This window comes from Leopardus geoffroyi, chromosome B4, assembly GCF_018350155.1.
Source record: "Leopardus geoffroyi isolate Oge1 chromosome B4, O.geoffroyi_Oge1_pat1.0, whole genome shotgun sequence".
Taxonomy (NCBI): Eukaryota; Metazoa; Chordata; class Mammalia; order Carnivora; family Felidae; genus Leopardus; species Leopardus geoffroyi.
In genome coordinates, this window is record NC_059341.1 from 138,527,726 (window position 1) to 138,554,194 (window position 26,469).

Consider the following 26,469-nt stretch of genomic DNA (forward strand, 5'->3'; position numbering starts at 1 on the left):
CCCCCGCTTTCCCTCGCGCTCTGTTGTGCCTCCGCTTGCTGAATTTGCTCTAATCCTTTTCTTGTCTCTCTGTCCACTTTTCTTGCAGCCGCTGCGAGCGCTTGCCTTGCCATGAGAATCAGGAGTGCCCCAAGCTGCCTCTGAGAATAACCTACTACCGCCTCTCTTTCCCCACCAACATCCAAGTGCCCGCGGTGGTTTTCCGCATGGGCCCCTCCAATGCCGTCCCTGGGGACAGCATGCAGCTGGCTATCACCAGCGGCAACGAGGAGGGCTTTTTCAGCACCCGGAAGGTGAGCCACCACAGCGGGGTGGTGGCCCTCACCAAGCCCGTCCCTGAGCCCAGGGACTTGCTCCTGACCGTCAAGATGGACCTCTATCGCCATGGCACCGTCAGCTCCTTTGTGGCCAAGCTTTTCATCTTTGTGTCCGCAGAGCTCTGAGCACTTGCTTTGGGCCGCCGGGGGCTCCCTCTTGTTGCTTTCCTCGCCCTCCCCTCCGGGATCTTAATAAAGTTTCAGCAGGCGATCCTACCCAGCATGCCTCACGTGCCTTGGTTTTATTTCGCCCGGGTGGGAGGCCGTGCTGTTCATCACCCTGGGGCGAACCAGGCACCTGCCACGGCCTGGTGCTTCCCCGTGGTGACGGAAGAGTGGTTTTCATATGCTCGTATGCATCTGGGAGTCCCTGCTGACGGAGGTCACCGTCTACACCGCCAGGGAGCCCGGGGACGGGGTTCAGGAGGCGCGCGTGTATCACCTCAGATGAGTGAGCTCTCCTCCATCTTGTGTTGGGCCCAAAGGCTGAGGCCGTCATTGAAAAGAGGGTGTCGGGCTCCTTCCGCTCTCGTTCTATAGATGTGGAGACTGAGGCCCAGAGAAGGGGCAAGGCTCGGCCAGGGTTTTGTGGCCTGTTTGTAGCAGAGCCGGGCCGCGGGACCAAGTCTCTGGCTGCGCTTGGTGTCCTGGCTGTATTGCGTGGAGCTGACCCTTTAACGGAGTCCAGAAAACTCGATCCTGAGCCTCTCGTTCTGTTTGTCTTGATGACAAGCCTGAACCGGTGGGAGAAAGACCCAGAACACAGTTGCAGAATCTTGGCTGCCGCTCTTGCCTGAATACGGTTAGTGGCCTCGGCCGGGGATCCTGCCCCCCCCCCCCCCCCCGCCAGGAGGAGGAGGCAGAGGATAAGACGATAGATGTGCCACTCGTTGTGCTTCGGGTCCTTCGTGTGCATCGCCTCAGTGCCACAAGGCAGGTGTCTCATCCCCGTGGAGACCCAGAGACAGCAAGTGATTTGCCCAGGCTCGCACAGCTGGTGTTTGAACCCTAGCTTGCTGACTCCGTAACTCCCAACTATTCCATTCTCACAACACCTTCAGCCTGGGCCTCGACCCACCCGCCTCTCTTCATTTCCTCCACCATGATTCCAGCCAAACCATGGTCACCAGTCCCCAGAGTGCCCTTCGAGGCCCTGTATGATTTTGTCCTTGCACGCGTCCCCAGCCCGACTACAAATTGCTCCCCCCTTGCTCCCTTCCCTTGAGCCACACCGCTGAGTTCTTTGCTGCCTCAGGCCCTTTGCACACGCTTTGTACCCTTGGCTCCAATGTTGGCTAAAGCTCAGCTTAAGTGCTCCTTTCTCAGTGAGGCCTTCCTCTTGGCTCAGCTCCTCTGTCAGTCTTTCTGCTACCTCGCGCTTCCTTTGTTATGCTTATCACGGTTTGCATTTCCCATTTATCTGTCTGTCTTCACCACCCGGAGGGCTCTGGGCCGGCAGAGACCAGCTCTGTCCCCTTCAGCGATGTGTCCCTAGCTCCTGGCGAGGTGCCTAACACACAGGAGATGCTCTGTCCATGCCCGTTGAGGGAACGGATAACTTTCTACCAACGCTGGCTTATGTCTCTAGCATTTCTGTGACTGCCGATGCTGTTTCCAAGCAGAAACCCGAGGGGAAGGCAGAACATTACAGGGGAACCAGGATATTGCGGGGTCCTAAGATCCTTCCTATAGTTCCGTGTAAGTTGGTGGGGGGAGGGTGTGCTGGCCTTGCTGTCTGGCAGGGAAGACAGATGCCTTGTGCCTGTTGACAGGGTGGCAGTTGAACTACCGTGGAAGCCAGTCACCTCAAGCCTTCCACGCTGTCTCCCATACCTCTCTCCGAGCATGTCTGGTCTGTACCGGCTCCCAGTCTCCCATCTTCTAGAGCATTCTCCAAGCTGCAGCCAGAGGACCCCTCTGAAGGACCAGCCTGGTTATGTCCCTCTCTCGTTAGGACCTTCTGTGATTCATTTACCAGCGGGTCAAGTCCAGCTCTCTTGGAATGGTATCCAAGGCCATGCTCGATCTAGCCTCTGCCCACATTTTCAACTCTATCCTAGCTCATCCCCTCGTTCTAGTCCTGCAGGGGTGCTTGTCCTCCCCTGAATGTGCCTTCTCTTGGCTTTAGCGTGTGTCCTGCCACCCTCCTACAAACTGCTGTGTTTCTTGAAGGCTTAACTCAAAAGTCATCTCCTCAGTGAAGCCTTTCCTTAACCTGAGCTCCAGTAGCCCTGAACATCTGCACATTTTCCCTGTTATCTTGTGATTATTACTTTTTATTATCCCTACTGCACTGGGACCTTTCGGAGGACACGGATTCTGTCTGTATTCTCGACACCTGCAGTGTTTGGCCTATAGAAAGAGTTCAGTAAACAACTGAATAAATAGATGGATGGACAGATGGATGAATGGATGGATGGTGAATGGATGATGGGAAGGTGGATGAATGGATGGATGGGTAGATGGATGGATAGATGATGGATGGATGGATGGATGGATGGATGGGTAGATGGATGGATAGATGATGGATGGATGGATGGATGGATGATCGAAGGCTTAGTTCAAATATCCCCTCTTCTGTGAAGTTAGCAAGGCACATCAGGGATCCGGTTATTGTATTCAAGTATTCCTTCCCCATGCTCCAGATTATCCAGGTTGGAAGAAGCCCTTTTCCTTCGTGTCTAGGAGTGTTGAGTTGGGGGGAAATGCTCAGGGGCTTTAGAGGCCATGCAGTGACCTTACAGAGTTTGCCAGAGTCCCCTGTACGACATTCCCACCAACTGACCATCCAGCTTAGCTTGTGCTCTCCCTTGTTTGTAGAAGTCCCTACGTCTTAAGGTGGCCCATTCCATTTCAGGACGCCTCTGCTGTCTCTGTGTGTGCGCCTGAGTGCATACGTGGGGCTGATATCTGCGCTATCTGGAGGCTTCCCTCTGCCCTGCAGTTCCTTGGGGCTATACGGTCATAGTCCTACATCGTGCTGCTGAGATCATACAGTGCAGAACAAAAATAATAACCAAGAGTCTGACTGTCCTCCTGGCCACTTACTAGTTCTGTGACCTTGGAGAAGTCATTTGCCTTTCAGAGCTTCAAGGCCCCCGTCATGGATTATGTTGAAAATTACATGTAATTGCAGATGAGGCCCTATCTGGTATATATAGTCGGCAGTCAATAAGTGTTGGTTTTTTCATTCATTGGAGGGAATGTGAGTGTCCATTTGGATCTTGAGTTCAATGGGGAATGAAGGTTCGGAGGGTTTGGATGTGTCTAAGGTCACTGCCATCACCTCGGACTCCTAGGACTCTGCACTTCTGACTCCATCACTGTCCTAACCCAAGCTCCCCAGGGCAAGTGATAATAATCATGGCTATCATTATTGTAATGATAATAATCATGACTATGATAGCTAACACATGCACTGCTTGCTGAGGGCCAGGTACTGCTCCAAGCATAAAATTGAACTCTCACAACAGCCTTGTGAGGAAAATACGGTTATGATCCCCATTTCACATTGGAGACATGGAGGCATAGAGCAGATAAGTAACTTGCCCAGAGTCCCACAGCTGGTCTCAGGTGGAGCTGGGATTCACACCCAGGCAGCCTGGCTCTGCCTCCTGTCCTCCGAAACCCTGTCCCCTGCTGTCTTGAATGCTGTGAAGCAGATAGGATTGCTGGGATCAGTCAGTGCCGGTTGGATTGTTACTCTGGCCTCATCTCTGAAATCACTGGATACAAGCCCTATTCTATGCTTCCCAAGTATAGAGGAGGCAGTGTAGTGTAGAGGGAAGAGCTGTAAAGACTAAGTGAGATATAGTGACGAAAAGGAATGAAATCTGGCCATTTTCAACAACGTGGATGGAACCGGAGGGTACGATGCTAAGTGAAATAAGTCAGAAAAAGACAGATGTCAAATGATTTCACTCATGTGTAGAATTTGGGAAACTTAACAGAAGACCCTAGGGGAAGGGAAGGAAAAATAAGGTACGAACAGAGAGGGAGGCAAACCACAAGAGACTCTTAAATACACAGAAAAAAACTGAAGGTTGATGGGGGTGGAAGTTTGGGCCCTGGGGAAAATGGGTGATGGGCATTGAGGGCACTGGTTGGGATGAGCACTGGGTGTTGTATAAGTGATGAATCACGGGTATCTATTTCTGAAGCCAAGACTACACTGTATGTTAGCTAACTTGACAATTAAAAAAAAAAAAAGCCATTTCAGCTATGAGATTTTGGGTAGAGAACCTTAAAATTTTATTATATTACATGGGCATTTGGTAGTCACCTTATCCTCACATAGCATCACTGTTTTCGTTAAGTAAATAGAGTCCATGATGTACTGACCAAAAATAAATAAACCAAAAGACTAAGTGAGATAATGTGTGCAAACCCTCTAGCACAGAGAATCTGGAAAGATGCAGCAGCATAGTGTTTGAAGCTCTCTGGATTCCAACCCAAAACACACAAACAACTAGACAAAAAAATTTAAATCTACAGAAAAATATGCACAACTAAATGAGGTGACAGGATATCCCTACGAACCCCCAAATACAGTGTATGTCCATCGGCATGGTATCGGCACCTGTGCAGAAGAAAGCAGTGGGAGACTCCAGAATAGTCAACAGATATTCCCTAGAAAATACAGAGGACAAATTATGGAGCAGCGGCTGAGACTGGGAGACATTTACTCAGTCCATTCCAGTGCGTGCAAGGAGCTCATGGAAGCATTGAGGGAACGGAGCCATCTAGCCCCTAGGAGCCCCTGAAACTGAGCAAGCGGGGCTTCCCTTAATGTCAGGATCTCACACTATGGAGAAATTGCTGGGTGGGAAATGCAGAGTTGAGTAGGAAAGAGACAACAGACTGGATAAAGAAGGTCCAGGTAAATGTAGAGGAATATCAGAAGGCCAGCGGCCCCAAATGACAGATAAGGGAGTTCTGCGAAGTCAGAAAAACTGTGAATGTGCCTTTTTCTAAAATTTCAGGAAAACTAATTCCACTTGAAAACGATCAACCAAAAAGTAGCAAGGTTGAGTCTCCTACAAAAATTATTGTAAGAAAGGAGATAATAAGGAACAGAATGGCATCCCTCCAGGTAATGAAAATACATCAGTAACAGATGTTCACAGTCTATATAAAAACTGTAACCTATATCAAAACAGAGTAAGAGCACTCAGAAAATGATCAAAAATGTAAGAAAACTGTGGGTCAGAATTAAGAAAAACTGAGACATGAAGTGACAGAACCCAGGAGATAATTTAAAACTAAAGCAAAAAACAATCTCAGAAATATTTCAGAGAAAGAGCGACCAAAAAGAAGACAAATTTTACAAGTCAAAAAAGAAGTAGAAGAGATGAAAAGGCTCAAAGAGAAAGTGACGGACATAGAAGACACACACAGAGACCCACCGTACAGATAATAGAAATCTCTGAAGCACTAACCCAAAACAAAGGAAAGGAATAAGTATTAAAAATGGTAACTCAAGCAAGTTTCCAGAAACTTAAAAAAAAAAAAAAAAGATTTGAAAATCCACATTGAAAGAACGCAGCATGCCTGAACATATCTACTCAGAGCAGCAAATATCAAGACACAGTCTAGCAAAATTATCGGACTTTGTTATTTTTTTAATTTTAGAGTGTGAGCAGGGGAGGGGGCGGAGGGAAAGCGAGAATCTTAAGCAGGCTCCACGCTCAGAGTGAAGCCCGACGTGAGGCTCGATCTCACAGCCCTGGGATCATGACCTGAGCAGATATCGAGTCGGATGCTCAACTTAGTAAGCCACCTGGGGGCCTCAAATTATCGGACTTTAAAGGAAAGAGAAGACAGGGGCACCTGGGTGGCTCAGTCAGTTAAGCACCGACTTTGGCTCAGGTCTGATCTCGCAGTCCATGGGCTTGAGCCCCACATCAGGCTCTGTGCTGACAGCTCAGCCTGCTTCGGATTCTGTGTCTCCCTCTCTCTCTGCTCCTTCCCCACTTGTGCTCTGTCTCTCTCTGTCTCTCAAAAATAAACAAACATTTAAAAAAAAAATGAAAGGAAAGAGAAGACAAACAGTGGGCATCTAGGCAAAAACAGCAATGACTTATAAGGGGAAAAAGTATGTTGTCATCAGACTTTTTCACAGCAACACTTATGCTGGAAGAAGATGAATACTTAGGATCCTCAAGAAAACATAAGCCAAGGATTATGTGCCCAATGAAACAGATTCATGTGTACAAAGGACACAAGCCATTATCAACATGCAGAAGTATCAGCCTACAAGCGTTAAGCATAGTTGCTTATCCAACCACAACTAAGTGAGTATTGTAAGGACAGCATATAGAATGAATTGCTATATGTCCAAACAACGTAGATAAATATGAATTGCCGTCTGTCCAAACAGCGTAGATATAGCATGTCTATAAAACCTGCAGGGAGAACAGGGAGGATGTATCCAAAAATATATATATTATTTTAAGTAATTGTGTTCGTGGTGGTGGTGGTAATTTTAGTCTTGCTCTTCTGAGACTACTGTGTCAGAATATAGAATAACTAAATAAATAATTATAGGATATTCTATCATCTCCTGTGTTCTTAAGAACCAGGATTCTGATACGGGAGAAAAGAGATTCCTCTGTAATACAGAAGAGATTGAAAGTCTCTGTGGTTCTCATTTTGAATCAGAAATATCAGTAGGAACTCATGATATATTTTACCTTTAAAAATGTCCACTGAAGAGGCCTGGGAGAAATGGCCAACCCAGTAGCACCAAACATATCTGGTATCTAGATTGTGGTCTTGAAATACCGTTTACCACTAAAAAACCAAAACCAAAACAAAACAAAGACTTCTCGGAGATGTAGCTGGGGCAATAGAAGTACAAAATAAGGCTGGACCGCCCCGTCATACCAGAGAGCAAGAGAGCTACTGGGCATTACTGGGGCCAAGTCGAAAGGACACAGGAGCCACTCTGATCTTCCCTCTGGACAAAGATGGGAAAACGTGAGCTCCAGCAAAGGATAATCATTGCAGTGGGTTGAAACCCATCAAACAGTTCACATCCATGAGTTCATACCGATACTTGGAAAAATCAACGGGTAACCTCTGGACGATGAGAGAGAGCTAGTTCATGGTCCTGAAAACTTATTAAACGACATCTTTGTTCCGGGTAGGTGTTGCATTTATGTTTTATTTTACAATAAAGAGGATTTAAAACGTTTCTAGCCCACATATTTTAAACTCGCACCTGAAACAAGCCCCCGCCTCTTCTCCCTCCTCCCGCCCGATCTGTCGCAGGACACCGTGGGTTTGACTTCTCTGTGCTGGGCGCCGAGCTGGGCACCGCGTGCACGTTCTCTCACTTGCCACCCCTGCGACCCACCTGACCCAGGGCTCCGGGAAGGCGGGACCGTGTCTCCCACGTTTGCTTCGGCATCCTTGGTGCCCGGCACCCAGCAGGCCCTGAAAACACACCTGTTGAGTGAGCGGATGAACAAATGTGTCTGCAGTTGTAGAAACGGCATTGGCAAATAGCCTAGCTTCGCTCACCCGCAGCCAGGGCCGGTGAAAACGGGAGTGTGGGTCCCGGTCCAGGTCGCAGGAAGGGCCACGAGGCATCCCCGCCGAGCAGCCGGGCCGCGGAGGCCACTGCGGTTCTCCGCGGGAGCCGCCTCTGGACGGGCGCTCCCCACCTGGCCACCTGCTGATCCTCCTGGATCCTGGGTCTCTGTGGGAGTGGCGGTTGCGACATTCCCATCTGCCTCTTGTGCTGTGGTTCCCCCCAGGCTCCGCCAAGAGAAGACGGACACCGTCCGCTGCATCAAGTCCTGCCGTCCCAACGACGTCACCTGCGTGTTGGATCCTGTGCACACCATCTCCCATACTGTTGTCTCGCTGCCCACCTTCCGAGAGTTCACCCGCCCTGAAGGTGAGTGGCGACTCCCACGGCTGGCATCGGCGTGGGGGCCCCAAGGCAGGTCCCCGCAAGAGAGACGTCCCTGCGAGGCAGCCCCCTCAGGGGCCTCCCAATGCTTGAGCCGAGAGCTTGGCCCCAAGGAGCTTCTCCTTGGTAAAATGTAGATTTGCCTCCGCATCTCCTCTGCGTCCCCCGAGCGCACAGCACCGTGCCGGCCCCTTCCGGGCTCTCGGCTCAGGAGGGCGGGCTTCTTCTGGGTCGCAGCCGTCCGGCAAATATCTTTTCGGGTGTTGGCTCTCTGCCGAGCGCTGGGGAGTCAGGGAGGGCCTCTGGGAGGAAGTGACTTCCCCACCGGGGTCTAAGTGGGAGGTTCGTAGTGAAAGTGGGGAGCAGGGACAGAGGGGGGTGCCAAGCGGAGCAGAACTCCTGTGGAAAGGTCTGGAGGTAAGTCTGGGGGACAGCGGGCATTTGAGGAACTAAGCCCAGGTTTCCTGGCTGGGAGGGGTAGAGGCTTGGCAAGAGACAGGCTGGAAAGGATAAGCCTTAACGTGGGTGGGGTTGGGGCTTCTAGTCCAAGGCTTTTGGGAGCCATTACGGGGCTGCACCCGATGCTGACCACAGAGGGGCTGGATCGGATCCAGGGAGCCCAGGAGTAGAACAGTGTTCCAACCCCGCCCCCCCCCTGCTGCCGGCACCTGGTGGGAGGCTGTGTGTGGGTGCTGTTCTGCACGCCTTTTGCTGCTGGGTGTACATCCCCCATGCGGGGCTGCCGTGATCTCCTGTCCCCGCTTCCTCCGGGAGGGGAGGGGTTTCATCTCTGGCCTTGGGAGGAGCTCCGCCGTGACCGACTCCTGCAGTAAACGTTGACCGGGCCTCCCGGGGGTCAGGCTCAAGGCCGGGCTCTGGGGCACAGCGATAGGAAGAACACTGTGAGCCTCTGAGGGCAGATGTATAGCTGAGCCAGCGTGACCACACCCCGTGTTTAGCCTGCGACGGGGTCCCGCGAGAGCACATGCCAGAACATAAAAGGGGGGAAGGGGGGAGAGAGGGGTGGCGAGGGCAGGAGAGGCTCCCCAGGGACGTGGTCGCCTGACGGAGCTCGTTCCTCTGGCAAAGGGGCGGGACGGGATCTCCGCAGGGAGGCACGGACTCGGAGAAAATCGCCGACTGGGGTCTGCCGCGTGCAAAATGACACGTTCCAGCCAACCACATACAAATCCTTCCCAAACCGCTAACGGCCGGTTTTGTGGCCTCTCGGGCAGCGCCGGTCTCTGAGTTGATTCTGCAGGGAGTGGAGCGTGGCTGGAGACGCCTGTTGGCGTCACGGGCCCCACAGATCCAGACCTTGACCTTTAATGCTGAAAGCACCCTTAGTGGGCACCACCAGTCAGCCTCCTTCACTCCAAAGGCGAGGAAACTGAGGCCCAGAGGGAGGACGCCTCCAGATCATCCAGGGCCAGGGTAGAATCGGGGCCTCGCGCCCCGAGCCCGGGGTAGTCTGCCCCACTTCGTATCAGAAGGCCGCGGAGGTAGACACAGCCACCGATCTGCCCGGCGCTCCCGGAGAGGCAGCTTTGCTGACCCACATCACCGTGGGCAAGAGACCACCCACTGTCTTGCCCTTGTTGACCCCCCTCCCTTTGCCTCTCATCCGCCTCCCTTCCCCTTCTTCCAGCTTCGGGAAGATTTATGACTAATTACTAATTGCTCCTCAGCTCTGACACTGCTGATTACTCTGTGACCTCAGAGAAGATCCAAGGTTTCTCCAGGCCTCAGTTTCCCCGCTGATAACAAGGGGGACAGGCTGTGACCTGTGAGCCCTCAGGACCCCTCCGCCTTCTCCGCGCAGGGCTCCCGGGCACCGGGTGCCCGTGACCCAGGGGTGCATTTCTGGGCTCTCCAAGCTGTTCTTCTTTCTTGCAGAGATCATCTTTCTCCGGGCCATCATGCCCATGTATCCCGCCAACCACGCCGACATCATCTTCGACATCACGGAAGGGAACCTGCGCGACTCCTTCGATATCATCAAGCGCTACATGGACGGCATGACTGTGGGTGAGTTGCCAGAGGCGTTCAGGTCTGTCCAGACGCCTCCTCGTCCTCCCGGCCAGCGGCCTGGCAGAGGCCCGCTGTGCCGGTCTGCTGGGACGACCTCTCTGGACCACCCAGCTGCCGTCTGAGCCCCGCTCCTAGAGCCTTCCTTGTCCTGCAGGGCCAGCTGGGGACCCCCAGGGCAACCGCGGGCTTGGAGTGGGGTCCGCTCCCGGCTGGGCCAGTCTCCCACCCGTGAGTGGGTGCATTAACTGGGTCTCTGTGTCTCACAACCATGAGCTTCTGGCCATACCTCACAGGCAAGGTGTTTGTCTCAGGACCCAATCCCCAGGTCAGTGGGACCTGTTAGGATTTTTATTCTGGTGGTCAACGCAAGGAAAGCAAGGGAGGAGTCAGAGCCTGAGCTCTGGTCTCGGCCCCAGACGGCTGGCCTTGTGGCGTGTCCAGATGTCCTTCCTGGCAGGTCCCGGGCACCGCCCCGCCATGGGAGCGCAGAGCAGGGCTGGGGCCCTTCCGCTGGGGCAGAGAGGGAGGGGAAGGGCTCCATCAGAGGCCCAGGCGGGGAAGCAGGTGAGTCTGGGTAAGTGGTTCATAAACCTCTCCTGAACGGTCACGTTTTTATAGACCTTAAGTTCTCGGGGAGTGAAAACAATCCCGTCTACCATTCTAGACTTAGGTGTAGACCCAGGGTTTTCCGAGCAGCTGAGCCCCCGGGGTCCGGGCCCTTTCCTCACGTTTCTGCACGGCGAACGGGGGGCAGGAGGGACTGGCCTTCGTGGTCTCCTAAGCCCTGGAATCTGTGAGGTGTCCGTCCACCGGGAGCACGGCGAACGGGGGCAGGCGTTTCTGCACGGCGAACGGGGGCAGGAGGGACTGGCCTTCGTGGTCTCCTAAGCCCTGGAATCTGTGAGGTGTCCGTCCACCGGGAGAGTCGGCAGAGTGGTCGGCCCTGGAGCAGAACGTTCTGGAAGGAGGTCTCTAGGTGGCGCTGTTGGATCTTAGAACCCTGTTCCCCGCGCCCCCGGCGCCGCCGACCGTTGTTAAACTGGCAGCTGGAGACAGGGAATCGTTATTCCCCTGTTGCCAAAGAGCCATTTATAGCGACTTTACAAGCTCTTAAATGGGTTTGCATGTTGTAAACATGACTGAGTCATTTAGGGGCTCCCCACCCCCAGCCGCCTCCTCCGCTAGTTCGCAGCAGGAATAATTAGTTAATTACAATTAATGGTACATTAGTCCTCCCTGGGATTCCAAGGGGAGGGCATATGCAGCTTGGCTGTGAGCCGTCGTGAAACCTTCAGCACACCCTGGGCCTCAGTTTCCCCCACGTTAGATGAACAGGCCCTTCAGGGACCCCCGGGGCCTGGGGCTGAGGGCAGGCAGGAGGAGGCAGGGTCCGGGTTTGCTCCGCTTGGGTGGGGTGGTGGTGCCTCACCTGCAACAGCGGTGCCCGGGAGGCCCCCTCCTGCCACCCCTGTGGGCGTGGCTTCCACGCGGAGTAAATCACAGCCTTGGAACCGTACGAGCAGGACTGGAACCTTCAGATTTACTCGTTCATTCTTTCCATTCCTGCTCTTTTCCCCGAGCCCCCGTCTGTGCCAGGCCCGAGGCCGGGCAGTACGGGTCCATAGGTGAATGTTTTGCATTCCAGCCGGGGAGACAGATGGCCCCACAAACCCATCATGAAAATCTGACACTGAAGACAACTGATAAGCCTCTGTGGCCTGCGAGGGCTCTCTTGGGGGGTGGCCCCTTCGGTTCCCCGCTAAATCCCTCCTGGGTGACCCCAGCCAGGGGGTTGGGCAGCGGCTGGGCCCCGGTTCCAGTGCCCACCAGCGCGTTTTTCTAGCTGCATCTGTCCTCCGGACAGAATCAACCTGGGAGTCTCCGTTTCTCGGCTTCCCATCCACTGGGGCAGAAAATCTTGGCGTGTCAGAGCCCGGAGGCTCCTGGAGACCATCTCTCCTGATTCCTCTTTGTAGAGGGGGAAACCGAGGCCCAGAGAGGCGAGAGGGCGTGCTGTCCTTCCCACGGTGCCCCGGGGCAGAGCGGGGAACAGAACGGAGCCCCTGGGAATGGAATGTGGATAAGGCCACCAAGACAAGAGCGGCTGTCCCTCCCTGCACTTGGTCACGCGTGCCCTGGTCTTTGGAATCCAGGCTGGTGCTTCGTGGAGGAGGGATGGGCTGGCCCCGGGGAATGCGTTCCGCTTCCGGGTGGGCCCGGCCACCTCCGCTCCTCGGTGTGACTGCAGGAGGCCCATCTGGCCGGGGTCCTGGAGTTTGCCTGTGCCAACGGACTGAGGCCAGAGGAGTCTGGATGGCAAGGTCTCGCTGAGGCGGGACCCGGGCTGTGTTTTGGGTTGGCCTCTCGTCTCTATACCTACCCGATCGTGGCTGCCTTATTTCTCTGCTTAGGGTCTCCTCCCTGGACTTCCTTAACCCTGCCTCTGTCCCAAATAACTCCTGTGCACCCCGGGGGCTTCTGGGCCTCTTGGGTAGCCGTGCTGGCACATGCTGACCCTGGACACGGGCACAGCACGGCAGCTCCAGACGTGTCCACCTGCACTGGATGCTTCGCTGCTGGCCCTGAGCCCAGGTGTGAGCAGCCTGCAAGCCACGTGTTCACCCCACGTCCGTCAGGGGCTCGGTTCTCACAAATACCTTCAGGGACGGGTGTGACTGTCTCCCTGGGGGCAAAGGAGGGAGCTGAGTTAAGTAAGCACCTGGGACCCGGCGTCAGAAACACCTTGGGGCCCGGGGGGGGGGGGGGGTGGGGGGCGGGGTTTGCAAACTCGTTTTTAGTGGTGCTGTTCTCTTTTCAAGCAATGTCTTAGGCAGAAACCCTTGATGTCCTTGGGAAAGGAAGAAAGAGTTTTCCAGAGCCACGCAAGCCTCCTGTCTGCTCTGCGCAGCAGGATCCGGGGGCTCTGGGCCCAGTGTGAACCACTGTGCAGCCCCCCCGCTGCCTGTCGTACCCGGGAAAGGACACCTACCTACTCACAGGTGTTGGCTGAACCCCTCCCCGCTTTAGGCCATGCGCTTTGCGGATACTGGACACCGGGGTCAGGAAGGCTTCCTGGAGGAGGTGTGGTCTGAGCTGAGTCTCCACACATTGGAAGGAGTGGCTTACAGTGAGTCCCAGGGGCAGGTGCTTCCTCCCCGGCCACAACCCCGTGACCTGGCGGGACTGTCCCCATTCATGGGTGAGGGGCGCTGGAGGCAGAGCGGGCCTGGAGCCCGGTCCTCCCTGAATACCCGGCCCGGGCTGACTTGGGCAAAGTGACTGAGAATTTGGGTCCTAGAGAAATAACAAGGGTACAGACCGCCAGGACCCTGAGGCCACTGAGCTCATTCTTCCCCCGAATGACAGAAGAAAGTGCCCTGAGTCCACCCGGAACCTAAAAGGGCCAGGCCTTCCCCTAACGTATCCTTTAAAAGCCCGTTCTTAGCGGGGATAAAGGCGGCTCCTGCTGTCGGCGGAAAGCCCAAGCAGCCGTCCTGTGGCATTCCTCCTTAACCAGCTGTCAGTGAAAAATGAAAAATGCATTTTCTGCCTGTGCAAAAATGCCCTATTAATGCCTGAGGTATTCTCGGGCCACTACAAAAGCCTTCCTCATCCGGCCCCGGGTTCATGGTTCGCTGTGCAGCCTACTGGCTGCAGTCGGGGGCTGCGTGGGGAAGGGGTCCTTCAGGTGACGGCTCCGGAATGGGGGCTATGATGGGGGGAGGGACTCGTGGAAGCCTCCCCAGAGCCAAGGGGGAGCTATAGACAGCACTAGGCTGGAGTTGCTTTTTAAAAATTTTTAAATGTTTCTTAAAATTTATTTTTGAGAGAGAGAGAGAGAGAGAGAGAGAGAGAGAGAGAGACCGAGCACGAGCAGGGGAGGGGCAGACAGAGGGTGACACAGAATCCGAAGCAGGCTCCGGGCTCCGAGCTGTCAGCACAGAGCCCGACGCGGGGCTCGAACTCACGAACCGCGAGATCATGACCTGAGCCGAAGTCGGAAGCTTAACTGCCCGAGCCACCCAGGCGCCCCTTGAGTTGCCTTTTAGAGCCGCCTTTTAATTTTGCGTGCAGCTGGCCTGATCCTTGGCCAGTGGGCAAACTGACGGGGTCTCGGCAGCTTTTTGCTGCCACATAGCTGTTTCGTGGACTTGAGGGTTCCCCACCAGGCAGTGACATACAGTGGGTGATCACGTATTTACCCGAGGCCACGCTGAGAAGACCACCCCAGCTCACACACAGGCTCCACGGGGAAACAGCTTCCTGAAACCCTCACCCCTCCCTGGCAAGAAAGGGCCCCCAGCCTGTGATGGAGGTGTGATTCCACACGGTCCACTTTGGGTGGTACATCTCACGTTTCCTGGCGGCTTTTTTTTTTTTTTTTTAAGTTTATTTTGAGGGAGAGAGAGTAGGGCAGGGGCAGAGAGAGAGGGAGAGAGGTTCCCAAGCAGGTTCCACGCTGGCAGTACAGAGCCTGACGTGGGGCTTGAACCCATGAACCGTGAGATCGTGACCTGAGCCTAAATCAAGTCAGATGCTTAACCCACTGAACCACCCAGGCGCCCCTCACGTTTCCTGTTTTTAATGGGGTCCTCTACGCTGGCCCCTGATGTGTGAGGTGGGATTCCTAAAATTTGACTGCATTCGTGGGCACCCTTTATAATTAATAATATCAATTAAAATAAGAACAGCCCTAAAACTACTAGGTAGTTAGCTCCAACCCCCCCCCCCCCTCCAAATAAACTGAAATACAAGAGGCGGGTTTGCTAACTGTCCTTCCCCGATGGAGTAGAGAGTTTTTTCAGTCTGTGCCTAATTAACGGGAAGGCTGTAATTTTACTAAAACGAGCAGGGACACAGAACAAATCAGTGCCCACGGTACCCGTGGCGTTAGCGTTGGGCCTCATGAGATTTCCACGAACCTTTTGGCTCGAACCGTGACCGCCCCTGTGTCATGGCCTCAGAGACCCTGGCCATAAACTACATCTCAGATCAGTTTCACGCAGGTATGAACTGTCGCTTCAGATGCAGGCCGCTCCCACGGTTAAATGGTGGAGATCTGCAGGAATCTAATGTGGGCCGCAGTCACTTCGCTCCCCGCTGGCCGGGCTCGGGGAGGCCCGTGGGCATGGAGGGCACCAGGACCGCTCAGTTAACCAGCTTGCCCGCTCTGCCATGCTTCTTGAGCACCTACTATGCGCTGAGCGGGGAACATGCAGTGTCTGCCTCTAGGGAGGCCGACTCCCCAGAGAGCGACAGGAGAGCACGGTGGGAGGTGCTGTGGGTGCAGAGCCCCGTCCCCCTGCCTGGGCACATCAGCCCATGCTGCCGGGAGGAGGTGGTGCCTGGGGTGGGCTTGGCCGTGACCAGGTGAGAAACACAAGAAGGGTAGCCCAGGCCCCGTTCCCTTACTCAGCATGCTGGTGTTTCGAACCTTTTTTTTTTTTTTTTTTTTTAACGTTTATTTCTTTTGAGAGAGAGAGCGGGGCGGGGGGGCAGAGAGAGAGAGAGAGAGAGAGACAGAGAGAGAGAGAATCCCAAGCAGGCTCTGCACTGTCAGCCCAGGGACGCGGGGCTCCAACCCACGAACCGTGCGATCATGACCCGAGCTGAAGTCGAGTCGGATGCTTAACCTACTGAGCCGCCCAGGTGCCCCGTGGACATCTTGACCACCTAAGTTTGAAGGGTGGGGGGCGGTCTTTACTCATGAAGGGTGGCCTTGAGGCTTCAAGACAAGCACTACACGAATCCTGGAGTGTCTCCGCCCAAGCGTCGCTCAGCCCTTCGCCCTAACTTGCCTCCAGGGCGGCAACTCTCAACAGTTACCTCCCTGAGTTCCGGGGTTTGGAATAACGACACTCTTCACTGACCCAGGGACCTGCCACCACACGGCACCAAGCGCAGGTTGGGCTCCAGTAACCACACCCACATGCATCACATGCTTCCTACTGAGTGCTGTGTGTCTGGAGGTCCTGCCTACACTCCCTGGCCCCATCACCTCACCTTCCCCGTGGTTCCAGAAACACGCGGAGGCCTCCTGCGGCCAGACCCTGGGTCGGCTCTTGGAGGCTAAGATAGTTGAGAGGTGCTCTTCCCGCGCTCTCTGGGAGCTCCCAGCCTGGAGAGGGGGACGGGCACCGAACTGGACCCTCCCGGGGCTGTGTGGAATGTGCTGGGCACACAGAGGAGAGGCCAAACCCACTGGCCTCACAGAGCAGTCAAGGGAAGCTTCCTGGAAGAGGTAACACAAGTGTTGGGTCTTGACAGCTGAGTAGGAGCAAGCCAGGCCGAGAGGCGTTCTTGGCCCCGGGGGCAGCATGACAGGAGGCGGGGTGGGAAGCCACCACTCTCAGTTTGGTGCTCCCAGAGCATCGAGGATGCACAGCGAGGGCGAGAAGCGAGGCTGGGGCGGGGGGGGGGGGGGGTGGTCACGGGGCCGGGACTCCCAGGACTTCTGTGGCCCAGAGGGAGCCACTGGTGGTCCGTGCTGTTCCTTGGGGGGCTTGAGCTGTCCACCCTGCTTCTAGATCCCTCTGCCGCCTCCTGCGATGGGGGTTGTCCCCACTTCACAGATGAGAAGGCTGAGGCCAGAGGGACCAAGTGACTTGCCAGGGCCTCTCAGCTGGGGAGCATTGGAGGACAGAACTTGGACCTGGGCCGCCTGTCCCCAGAGCCTCCCGTCCCATGGCCTGCGTGGTGCAGCCCTGTGCACTCTGGTCTACACCAGCTGGCGTCTCTACCACTGGCATCAGCAGCAGCCAGAGAGGAGAGGCAGTGAAGCGTCTCCTTTCCAGCTCGAGCACTCGCAGTGTTCCTGGCTATGGGGTCTCGGATCTCGGGCCCCCCTTTGCGAGCAAAGAACTCCTTCCGATCTGCGTGGTCAAGAGGCGAGGTTTAATTTTTTTTTTTTTTTTCAACGTTCATTTACCTTTGGGACAGAGAGAGACAGAGCATGAACAGGGGAGGGGCAGAGAGAGAGGGAGACACAGAATCGGAAACAGGCTCCGGGCTCTGAGCCATCAGCCCAGAGCCCGACGTGGGGCTCGAACTCACGGACCGCGAGATCGTGACCTGGCTGAAGTCGGACGCTCAACCGACTGCGCCACCCAGGCGCCCCAAGAGGCGAGGTTTAAACACCACCGTGCCGAGGGGGGGCACAGGGTCCTGGAACATCCTTCTCTGATTCTTCACCCAACCAGGGCCTGCTCGCTCTTGTTCCCACGGGCGGCCGCGCAGGGGGCTGCTGCTGGAGACCCTGCCTCTTCCCCATCTGCCCGCAGGGAGCTGATGGGGGGCGGGGGGCACAAGGCTGCAGAGGGATCTACTCAGCCTGGGCCAAGCTGTACCGCCTCAAAGCAGTTGCAACCTAGCGGGACTGTTTGCAGCCTGGGCAGGACACTCTCTGGCTGGAAACTTGCTTTAAGCATAACCTGCAAATCTGAAGCGAAATTCAGATTCTCCTCCATGTGTGAATTGGTCTCTGGGAAAGCCCTCTGGTCTGACAGCGTGTGTGTGTGTGTGTGTGTGTGTGTGTGTGTATGGGGGGGGAGGGTGAGTGTACCTGGGGGTAAGTGTGCATGAGTGTGTGTGGAGGGGCGTATGTGTGAGTGTCGGTGGCTGAGTGGAGTCAGATGCACGCGTATCTGCACGCGAGCTCTGGTTTCTGAGATGTTTGATGCTGGCTGGTGTGGAGAAGAGATGGGCCTCTGACATCAGGGCTCAGCCTCATGTCCCCTGTGCCAGGCCGCCCGGGGCCCAGGGACAGGATCTGGAGGTCCGGCCCGGTTTTGCTTGCGAGTGGAGAAGCCACCGGGTGGCCACGCGTGCGTTCGCTCAGACCCGCGCACGGAGCCCTTTTACAAGCTCCACGCCCTTGAGCGTCCTCCTCACTCGTGAACGCTCCCTGTGCCGCCTCGTGGGACGGCCCCCCCCCGGGTGGGCATCACTGTTCGGAGAAGAAATGACAAAAGGCCGCCCCCGGGTCCTGCAGCCAGCCAGTCAGAGCCGCAGCTGGTGAGCAGGTCCGCAAGGTGCCAGCTCTGTTCTTGGTTTGCCCCGAGCCCCCGAGCCCCGTGGGAGGCTCTGGCACCCCTGGGGCCCCCGAGAAACTGAAACGCGTTCCTGTTCCGGCTCCTGGCACCGCGGCTGCTTGGTAAAAGCTGAATGAATGGAGGGTCACGTGACGGTCCCACTCACCCGAGAGATGGTTACCTAAGTCAGGTTTGGAAGGGATGTGCCCTAATTATAGACGCCCATTAATGCAATCAGATCAGACAATTACGTGAAAGCCCCCAGCAGTGCCTGGTGCACAAGGGGTGTGCAGAAAACCCATCCCAACGGCACCGGATCCCTCTCCATGGAAAGGAGTTGACAGTCCCCGCTTCCCACGTTGTCTGTGCTGAAGCGTGATGTGCGTTGACGGGGCTGCTGACACCCTCCTGCGGTACCCCCTCTTAAAGGAAACTGAGAACATTTTCATTCTGAAATAGCATTCTAAATTTCATTTGTGAGTGCATAAGGATTATTGCTCATTTCAAGTTTACCGTTTGAATGTTTTTTGTGTTTATTTTTGAGAGAGAGAGAGACAGACAGAGAGAGAGACAGAGCGTAAGCAGGGGAGGGGCAGAGAGAGGGAGACACAGAATCCGAAGCAGGCTCCGGGCTCCGAGCCGTCAGCACAGAGCCGGACGCGGGGCCCGAACCCATGAACTGCGAGATCGTGACCTAAGCCCAAGTCAGACACTTAACCGACTGAGCCCCCCAGGCGCCCCTCAAGTTTGCCATTTGAAAACTACCAGTAGCTGCGGTGGCCCTTTTGGGGGCAAGACAGGATTGAGTCTCTGGGAGCACAGTCGGAGCACTGAGCTTGGGGTAAGGCATTCTGGGCTTGATTCTCGGGTCTCTCTTGACAGCTGTGCAACCTCAGGCAGGTCACAGAACCTCTCTGAGCCTCCGTTTGCATCTCGGCGACATTGCCGCAACACTTTCGTGGCCAGGTCAGCGACCGCCTTGTAGGAGCGGAGTTGAACACAGCGGGGTGGGCTGTTAGGGGATAAATGAGCCCCTGTGAGGCAGCCACCTAGAGCTGGAGCAGGAGAGAGCTTGTGCCCCCCGACGGGACGACAGTCCAGAGGGAGGCACTTGGGACCGGGCCAAGACTGTTCACCCCAGAGCAGCTCCGGCTGCCCGGGGCTTATGGAATCAGCACGCGTGGTGGCCTCCGCGGGCGAGGCAGGCCCGCCAGAGGCAGGATGGTGGAGGCCATGCCTTCCGGGTTCTGTCACCCTTGAATCATCTTCCTCATTCAGCACAACATCCTGGGCCGGGCCCTGGGCTGGGTGCTGTGCTACAAATTTGCACCCAAGCTACAGAGCCTGCTTTCGTGAAGCTGCCTCTTAGCTTCCCTAGCATCCTGCCGTCTGAGCTCCTGTAGGCTCCGTACCTGTTATTGTCTCAGAGGGAGACAGAAATGGGGTGTGGCCCGGCTGCCACGTCCAGCTGAATGTGTTGCGCACTGCAAAACCCTACGGGGGTACCCTTTGCAGCCTCTTTCGTGTGCGGTGCACGACATCAGCTGCCCTGATAGAAGAGCTTGTGAGCAAAGACACCAACCTCATGGCACCCCTGCCCTCCCTTCCCCCAACCCCCCCCCCTCCCCCCCCACCGCCAGGCCGGGCCTCTCTCAGAGCAAAGCGCTTGCTTACCCAGCCATCTGGCTTCAGGTCACCATCTCTTGTCCCAGCCAGCAAGGGCCCAGATCACCTCTTTAAAATCATTACCCCCTAAGGGGTTAAACATGTGCTGCTGACCCCGTCTGGCCGCCTGATTCAGAAAGCTTGGCCCGGGATCAGTACACATTACGGAGCAGATTCAGAAATTCCATCTGAAAACAACAGCGAGGCTGTCCCTGCCGGGTGACGAGTGATTGGCCGGGTCCCGGCTTTCATGGCAAATCCCAGGGATTAGGCGCTCTCTCTTCTCCCGGAGGCACAGCCCGCCCGTCACCCCAGGGCCACACCCTGGCCAGCAGCCAGCTTGGTTCCCAGGGTGATGGCCCAGCCGCCTCTGGGCCCGGGATGGGCTGCGGCCTGACTTCACCCTGAGGCTGGAGGCCTCATTGAGGGAAGTAGGAGGTGGAGGGGAGGTGGAGGGGAGGGGGTCCCTCGGAGGGGACTGGATGGAGTTGAGAGGCACAGACATTTCTTGTGTCCCCTGTGCTGGGATCCTGTGGAGCAGAGATGGGGTGAAGGCACCGGGCCTGGCGCTATGCCTGACCGCGTAACCATACGGAAGGGCAGCTGGATTGGGGGCTCTCAACCCCCAATTTCACAGGCACAGACTCTCAGAGTCGCCCCATCACACAGCTGATGATGCCCCCCGGAGCTCCCCCAGGCTCACGCCGGGCCCCCAGAGGGCTCACTGGGGCTCAGTGCTCTTGGGTCCACCCGAGCGAGGCACGCAGGGGCCACGGGGAACAGCGGGACACCGCCCTGTTCCTGCCCGGGCTGCCTCAGTGGCCCCAGGTGGCATGCGGGGCATTTGTCCTGCACTCCGGGCCTCCGCCCCAGGAGGGACCTCCCCATTCCACCCCCCAGCTCAGCTTTCTGGACCAAACTCAAGCCAGCAGCCCAGGACTCGGCCGGGGAAAGTCAAAGGTTGCCGCCCACACGAGCGGCCCCCTCCGCGGCCACCTCGGGGAGGGAGGGGACAGCGTGGTAGAGAGGACGACACAAGAGAAGGCCACACGGAGCCTCGCGTCTGAGCCCCCGGACAGGCTTCGTGGTGAGTCTCAGCTGATGGTGCGGCTTGAGAGCTTGGTGGGCCGGACGGCTGTGGGGCCGCCGTGGGTGGGACTGTCCCGGCCCCGGGGCAGGAGGGTGGAAGGAGACAAAACTCAAGACACCGGCCCTGCTGGTGGGCCGAGGTGCCCGGAGACTCGCCGGCCTGGGGGCGTCTGTGAGTTCCCGCCCCCGTGCCTGCTTGGTCCCCACGGACCAAGGCCTCAGGTCACTGCTGTCCAGACACGCAGAGCAGGTGGAAGGCAGCAGGGTCACAGCGGTGTCATGGTGTCACAGAGGGTGCGGAGAGGGGCGAGAGGTGGGAAGTACGTTCGTCCGTGAACCCCGGGTCACCCAGAGGGCCCAGCCCCGCGCCTGGTGCAGGGCGGGATTCCAGCGATCGGCCAGGACTGGGGCTGGTGGACTGAGGGCAGGGACAATGTGGGGACAGAGGACCCCCTTGTGACTTCCTGAGAAGGCCAGCTGTGGGTCCTGGGACCCCGAGATGCTGTTCTCGCGAGCCTCGTCCGGCCTCACGACCCCACCCGCACCTGGACCGTGTGTCACATGGGGCTGCTTGTGACAGACGGCCTCCACCTGTACCTGGCTGCACGGTCCCACGGGCACCCGCTGAGCCTGGTCAACTGTCCTCTTCTCTCAGCAAAAGGTGCTCTAACCACTTGGCTCTGAAAGCCGGGAGCCAGGGACCCCCACGGCCAGTTGTGGCTGGGACTGCCGGCTTTTAAGCCCCTCCTCCCCGGCTGGAGAGACGTCCTCAGCCTAGGCCTGTCCTTGTCCTCCTCGGCGCTCAGCACTCTTGTCCCTTCCCCTCCCTCCACTGTGCGCAAGCCACACCAGCCCGGGCCTCAGACCCCAGACGCTCCGTGGCCTCTCTCTTCTTCCAGACTTCAGCCATGACGTTCAGCTCTTTCTCCTCTGGGTAAACTCCTACCCATCCCTCAAAGCCCAGGGCAGGGTCATCGCCTCTTGTACGCCCTCCGCACCCCTGCGGGCAGAGTACTGAGCTACTCCACCCCGCACCCCCACAGCACCCTGGATGGGCCCTTTGGGACTCTTCTCATATCCCTCCTTCCCGCAAATAACGTCTGTGTCCTGCGGGGGTAGGTCCTAGTCCAGGGGACACGGCAGTGACCAAGACAGACGGACAGACGTGAATCCTTGCGACAAACTCGTTTTATTCCAGAGGGGAGGAGCAGAAAGAAACAAGCAGAATATGTTCACGGTCAGCGGGTGGTGAGGGCTACACAGAGGGCTAGCGGGGAGGAGGGGGCAGGTGGGGTGTGCCTTCCTGGGTCACCATGGGGTTAGAGCGAGCCCAGAGCAGCCCCTTCGTGTCCCCCGAGGTTCTGCCGGGGACCGTCTGTGTCCAGCCAGGATGATTTGCGACTCTCTCCTACCGCTGCCGTCGTGCGCCTTTGGGGGGGGGGAGGTCTTTGATATCACCGGGCGTGTTCGTAAATTGTTCCCCGTTTTAAAACAAAAGCAAGAACAAAGCCAAACAGCCGCAGAGGCATGTTGTGCAACGTCCGAAGGAAAGTGTGGTGACGACCCGAATCTTCCGAAGCCTCGGCTGACAGCCATAAACACGCACAGGACGCAGACACCCCCCCCCATCACCCATGATCGCGAAGAGCGTTGCCTGCAGCCTTGATGTCGGGTGTTTCCAGAAGGGCCCTGCGAGGAACGTCCGCTCCGTGGCCAAGACCGGGGACCCCCGAGTGGCGTCCTGGTCACCGCTGCCGTCAGACCGATAGCTGTGACCCTCCCTCGTCCGGCACGTTCCAGATGCCACTTGCAGAACCTCTAGGAGACTCGCCGCATCTCCGGATGAGGAAACGGAGGCACGGACTCGGGAGGGCACGCGGGGTGTTGGGACTCCACGTGGGGCGCCTGGGCCGTGACCTTCCTGTGTGACCTCGGGCCGGGCAAAGCCCTGCTCTTCGAGGTCCAGCCCAGCCCTGAAATTCCTCTGCCTCCACATGTCTGAGCACCCCCCACCCCCAGTTCTTCCGGGCGGGCCGGCCGGCCCTTCAACGTCCAGCCGAGACTGACTCCCTGGGGAAGCTTCCACGAGCTCCCGGGGCCTGGTCTGGGGTGAACACTTCTCCCGGAGCCTCTTTGCTTACTTTCCCAGCCTCGCCGCCCCACCATCTGTGTCTGACTTCGGCGGGGGGCCCGGAGCTCCATGAGGACCCACACCAGCGCCGGTCGGTGTTCGTAACCGCGGCACCGGGCGCGCTGCCTGCCCAGAGCCGGGACTCCGTGCTTGCCGGAGGAATAAAGAAGAGAGGGCATGCGCCACAGCCAGCTGCTGGGGCCTGGGGTACCCGTTCGGTACCACCCGGCCGGCGTTCAAATTCCTCGGGGCCTTGGCTGCCTCTGAAGGAGGAGGGTGGTGCTGTACTGCCCTCTGGAAAGTGGAGGGCAGGACTTGTCTGCGTCTGGGGTCCCCGGGTCTTTAATGCTAAGTCACGTCGGCAAGACTTGTGTGCACCCTGCCCCTTCCGTAGCCTTTGCTCATCCTGGGGGGACCGCGAGGGGCTCGGCGTGGCCGGAGCAGAGAGTGCCGAGAAATCAGGCCGGACAGGGCGTGGGGGCCTGGTCAAGGTGTATGCTCCACACCCTCTGGGAGCCGGGGGCTGGGGTGGGTGGGATGTGATGTGTGCCAGGGCCTCGCACGAGCCCAGAACTTGCGTTCTACGAGGCCGGCTGTGGCCGCAGCCGGGGAGTGCATTGGGGGTGAGGAAGAAGGTGTTGGAAGGTCAGGCCTGGCCTGAGGTAGGGTGGGGCTGGGGCTGGAGCGGACAGGAGGGTCTGGAAACTCCCGTGGATGGGCTTCGTCCGCCTGCATAGTGATGGCGCGTCAGGGTTGGAAGCCAGGCGCCTGTTGACCTCCAGTCTCGCGTTCTCTGGAGGCTGGAGGAGGCCGGTGGATTTGGGGGCGGGGGGCATCTGGGGAGATCCGAGCGGCTGGCAAGCTTGGGTCTGGGGCAGCAGGACCCCAGCAGGCAGGTGGGAGGGGCAGGAAAGGATTGCCCATCCCTCCCTTCAAGGGCACACTTTTGGCCAAGTCGGTGCAAGTCAGTACATCAGATGGCCAATCCCTTCCGGAAAAGCACCAGGCCTTCTCTTCCTCCGGCGGGCCACGCAGCTCGGTGGAAGGGGCGGTGGCCCAGGGCTGGCTCCCTGATGCCGAGACCTGACTCACTTCACCGCGCCGAGCCCGTGTTCTCCTCCAGGACGAACGAGGCTGACACAGGAGGACGAGAGGGTAGACGGGAATGGGCTTCGCGAGCACATTCGCAAGCGCTGCAGAGACGTCAGCTTCCGCATCGAGGGGGAAGGCAGGTCTATGCAGAGCGGCATTTCTTTCCAGATTTCTCCTGGAGGGCAAGGTGGACTCTGGGGAGCTGCCTTAGCTCACGGGAGGCCCGTGGCGGGGGCACATTTATAACGATCAAGAAATACGGACGGTGAGTTCTGCTGAGACATGTTGGGAGCCATTTGGTATTTTAATTTTTTTTAATGTTTATTTATTTTTGAGAGAGAGAGAGAGAGAGACAGAGAGTGAGCAGGGGAGGGGTAGAGAAAGAGGGAGACGCAGAATCCGAAGCCCAGGCTCCGAGCTGTCAGCACAGAGCCCGATGCGGGGCTCAAACTCACAAACCATGAGATTGTGACCTGCGCCGAAGTCAGATGCTTAACCAACTGAGCCACCCAGGCTCCCTGCCATTTGGCATTTTAAATATGGAGCCCAGACACCTGTCCCCCTTCCTCGCAAGCACCTGCCTGGGTGTTTCTCGGGGCGAGAAGTCAGGGCTGCGGGAGCTCCGTTCCTTCCTTGCCGACTACTTATGTGACTGCTTCATGGTTCATTCCTTTCTGCCAGGTTTGCCCTATGTGTGTGATTCAGCCAGGGAAAGCACATTCCGGAAGGTTCCTCCACATCATGCAGCACCGTGAGGGGGGAGGAGACACAGTGGGATGGGAAGGGCTGGGCTTTGGGGTCAGTCCCAGCTGGCGGGCATCCAGACCTGTGAGCCGTGTGACCTGGGGCATCTGGGCTCTCAGAGCCCACTCTCCTCCCCCTGGAGAAGGGAGGTGATGTCTGTTCCCGACAGCAGTATGGTGAGGACCCAAGAAGCCACGGGCATGTGGGATCCCCCCATCTCCCTTCCCCTTGGCCGGCTCTGTTCCCTCTCCCAGCCCATCCATGCTCTAGTTTTGTTTTGTTTCTTCAAGTTGTCTCTACACCCAACGTGGGGACTCGAACTCGTAACCCTGAGATCAAGAGTCACATGCTCCACTGACTGAGCCGGCCAGGCGCCCCACATGGCAGTTTTTTCTCTTTGTCTGTACCAGCAGTATATCTTTGTTTTCTCGAGTTTTCCTTTTTGCCCTTGGTCTGTGCTGTTAATCCCCGTCTGCAGGGATCATTATTTCTACCAAGGAAACTTCCCTGAGACGCGGGTGATGATGTGCTCCTTCCCCGTTGCCGTCGCGTTTGTGTTTGGCAAGACCTCGTGGCTCTCCTCTGAGCTCCTGGGTCGTGGCCCCGGTACCTCGTCCTCACAGGCCGGCGCTCTGCCTTCCTCCCTGCTTCTGGCTCCGCGTGGCAGCTGCCCAGGCCGGACAGTGAAGCCTGGCTCTCGCTCGTCCCCCTTTCCTGTGCGTTCTCCCCCGACAGTCTCCTTTCTGGGTGATCATTTTCAACCTTACAGATTGTGCTTAGTGCTTTGGTGTTCAGTTCATTCATTCATTCATTCATTCATTCATTCATCCAGCAAGTGTTGGTTAAGCGCCACCTATGTGTCAGGTTCAAAGTGGGACGAAGTGTCCCACAAACCAGAGATACAAGAACGGCCAAGAGAGACATGCCATTGGCCTCCAGACTCAGACGGCAGCGGGGAGACCGATAGTCACCAAGTAAGCAAATGACTATCACGTGGTTTCAAGTAGTGACAGCTTCTCCCTCTTTGCTACGTCAACAGGTGACTCTTAACCTCTGTCTTTTCTAACCTGAATCTCTTTTATAAATTTTTTTTTTTCAACGTTTATTTATTTTTGGGACAGAGAGAGACAGAGCATGAACGGGGGAGGGGCAGAGAGAGAGGGAGACACAGAATCGGAAACAGGCTCCAGGCTCCGAGCCATCAGCCCAGAGCCTGACGCGGGGCTCGAACTCACGGACCGCGAGATCGTGACCTGGCTGAAGTCGGACGCTTAACCGACTGCGCCACCCAGGCGCCCCTAACCTGAATCTCTTTTAAAAAGCACAGTTAACTTCCACTGACGTGAGATAATCGCGGAAGCCTCTTGATTCATCACCTTGCTTGTTAAAATCCTCTTTGACGTGCTCTTCATGCACTTACACTCGGTCAGTTAGAATCACAGGGCTTCTGGG

At 56.8% G+C, this 26,469-nt stretch overlaps 1 protein-coding gene across 2 annotated transcripts in view; it reads left to right on the forward strand.

Moving 5' to 3' along the window:
* FBLN1 (fibulin 1) overlaps positions 1 to 26,469 on the forward strand; it is an 85,679-nt gene that overhangs the window by 51,341 nt on the left and 7,869 nt on the right. The window contains exons 15-16 of one of the 2 annotated variants that reach the window (XM_045465487.1): positions 8,078 to 8,220; positions 10,132 to 10,263. In XM_045465487.1, coding sequence (XP_045321443.1) covers positions 8,078 to 8,220; positions 10,132 to 10,263 — 275 coding nt within the window. Of the gene's footprint in view, positions 1 to 88; positions 532 to 8,077; positions 8,221 to 10,131; positions 10,264 to 26,469 lie in introns of those variants that run through there. The other variant, XM_045465488.1, reaches the window with a different exon arrangement.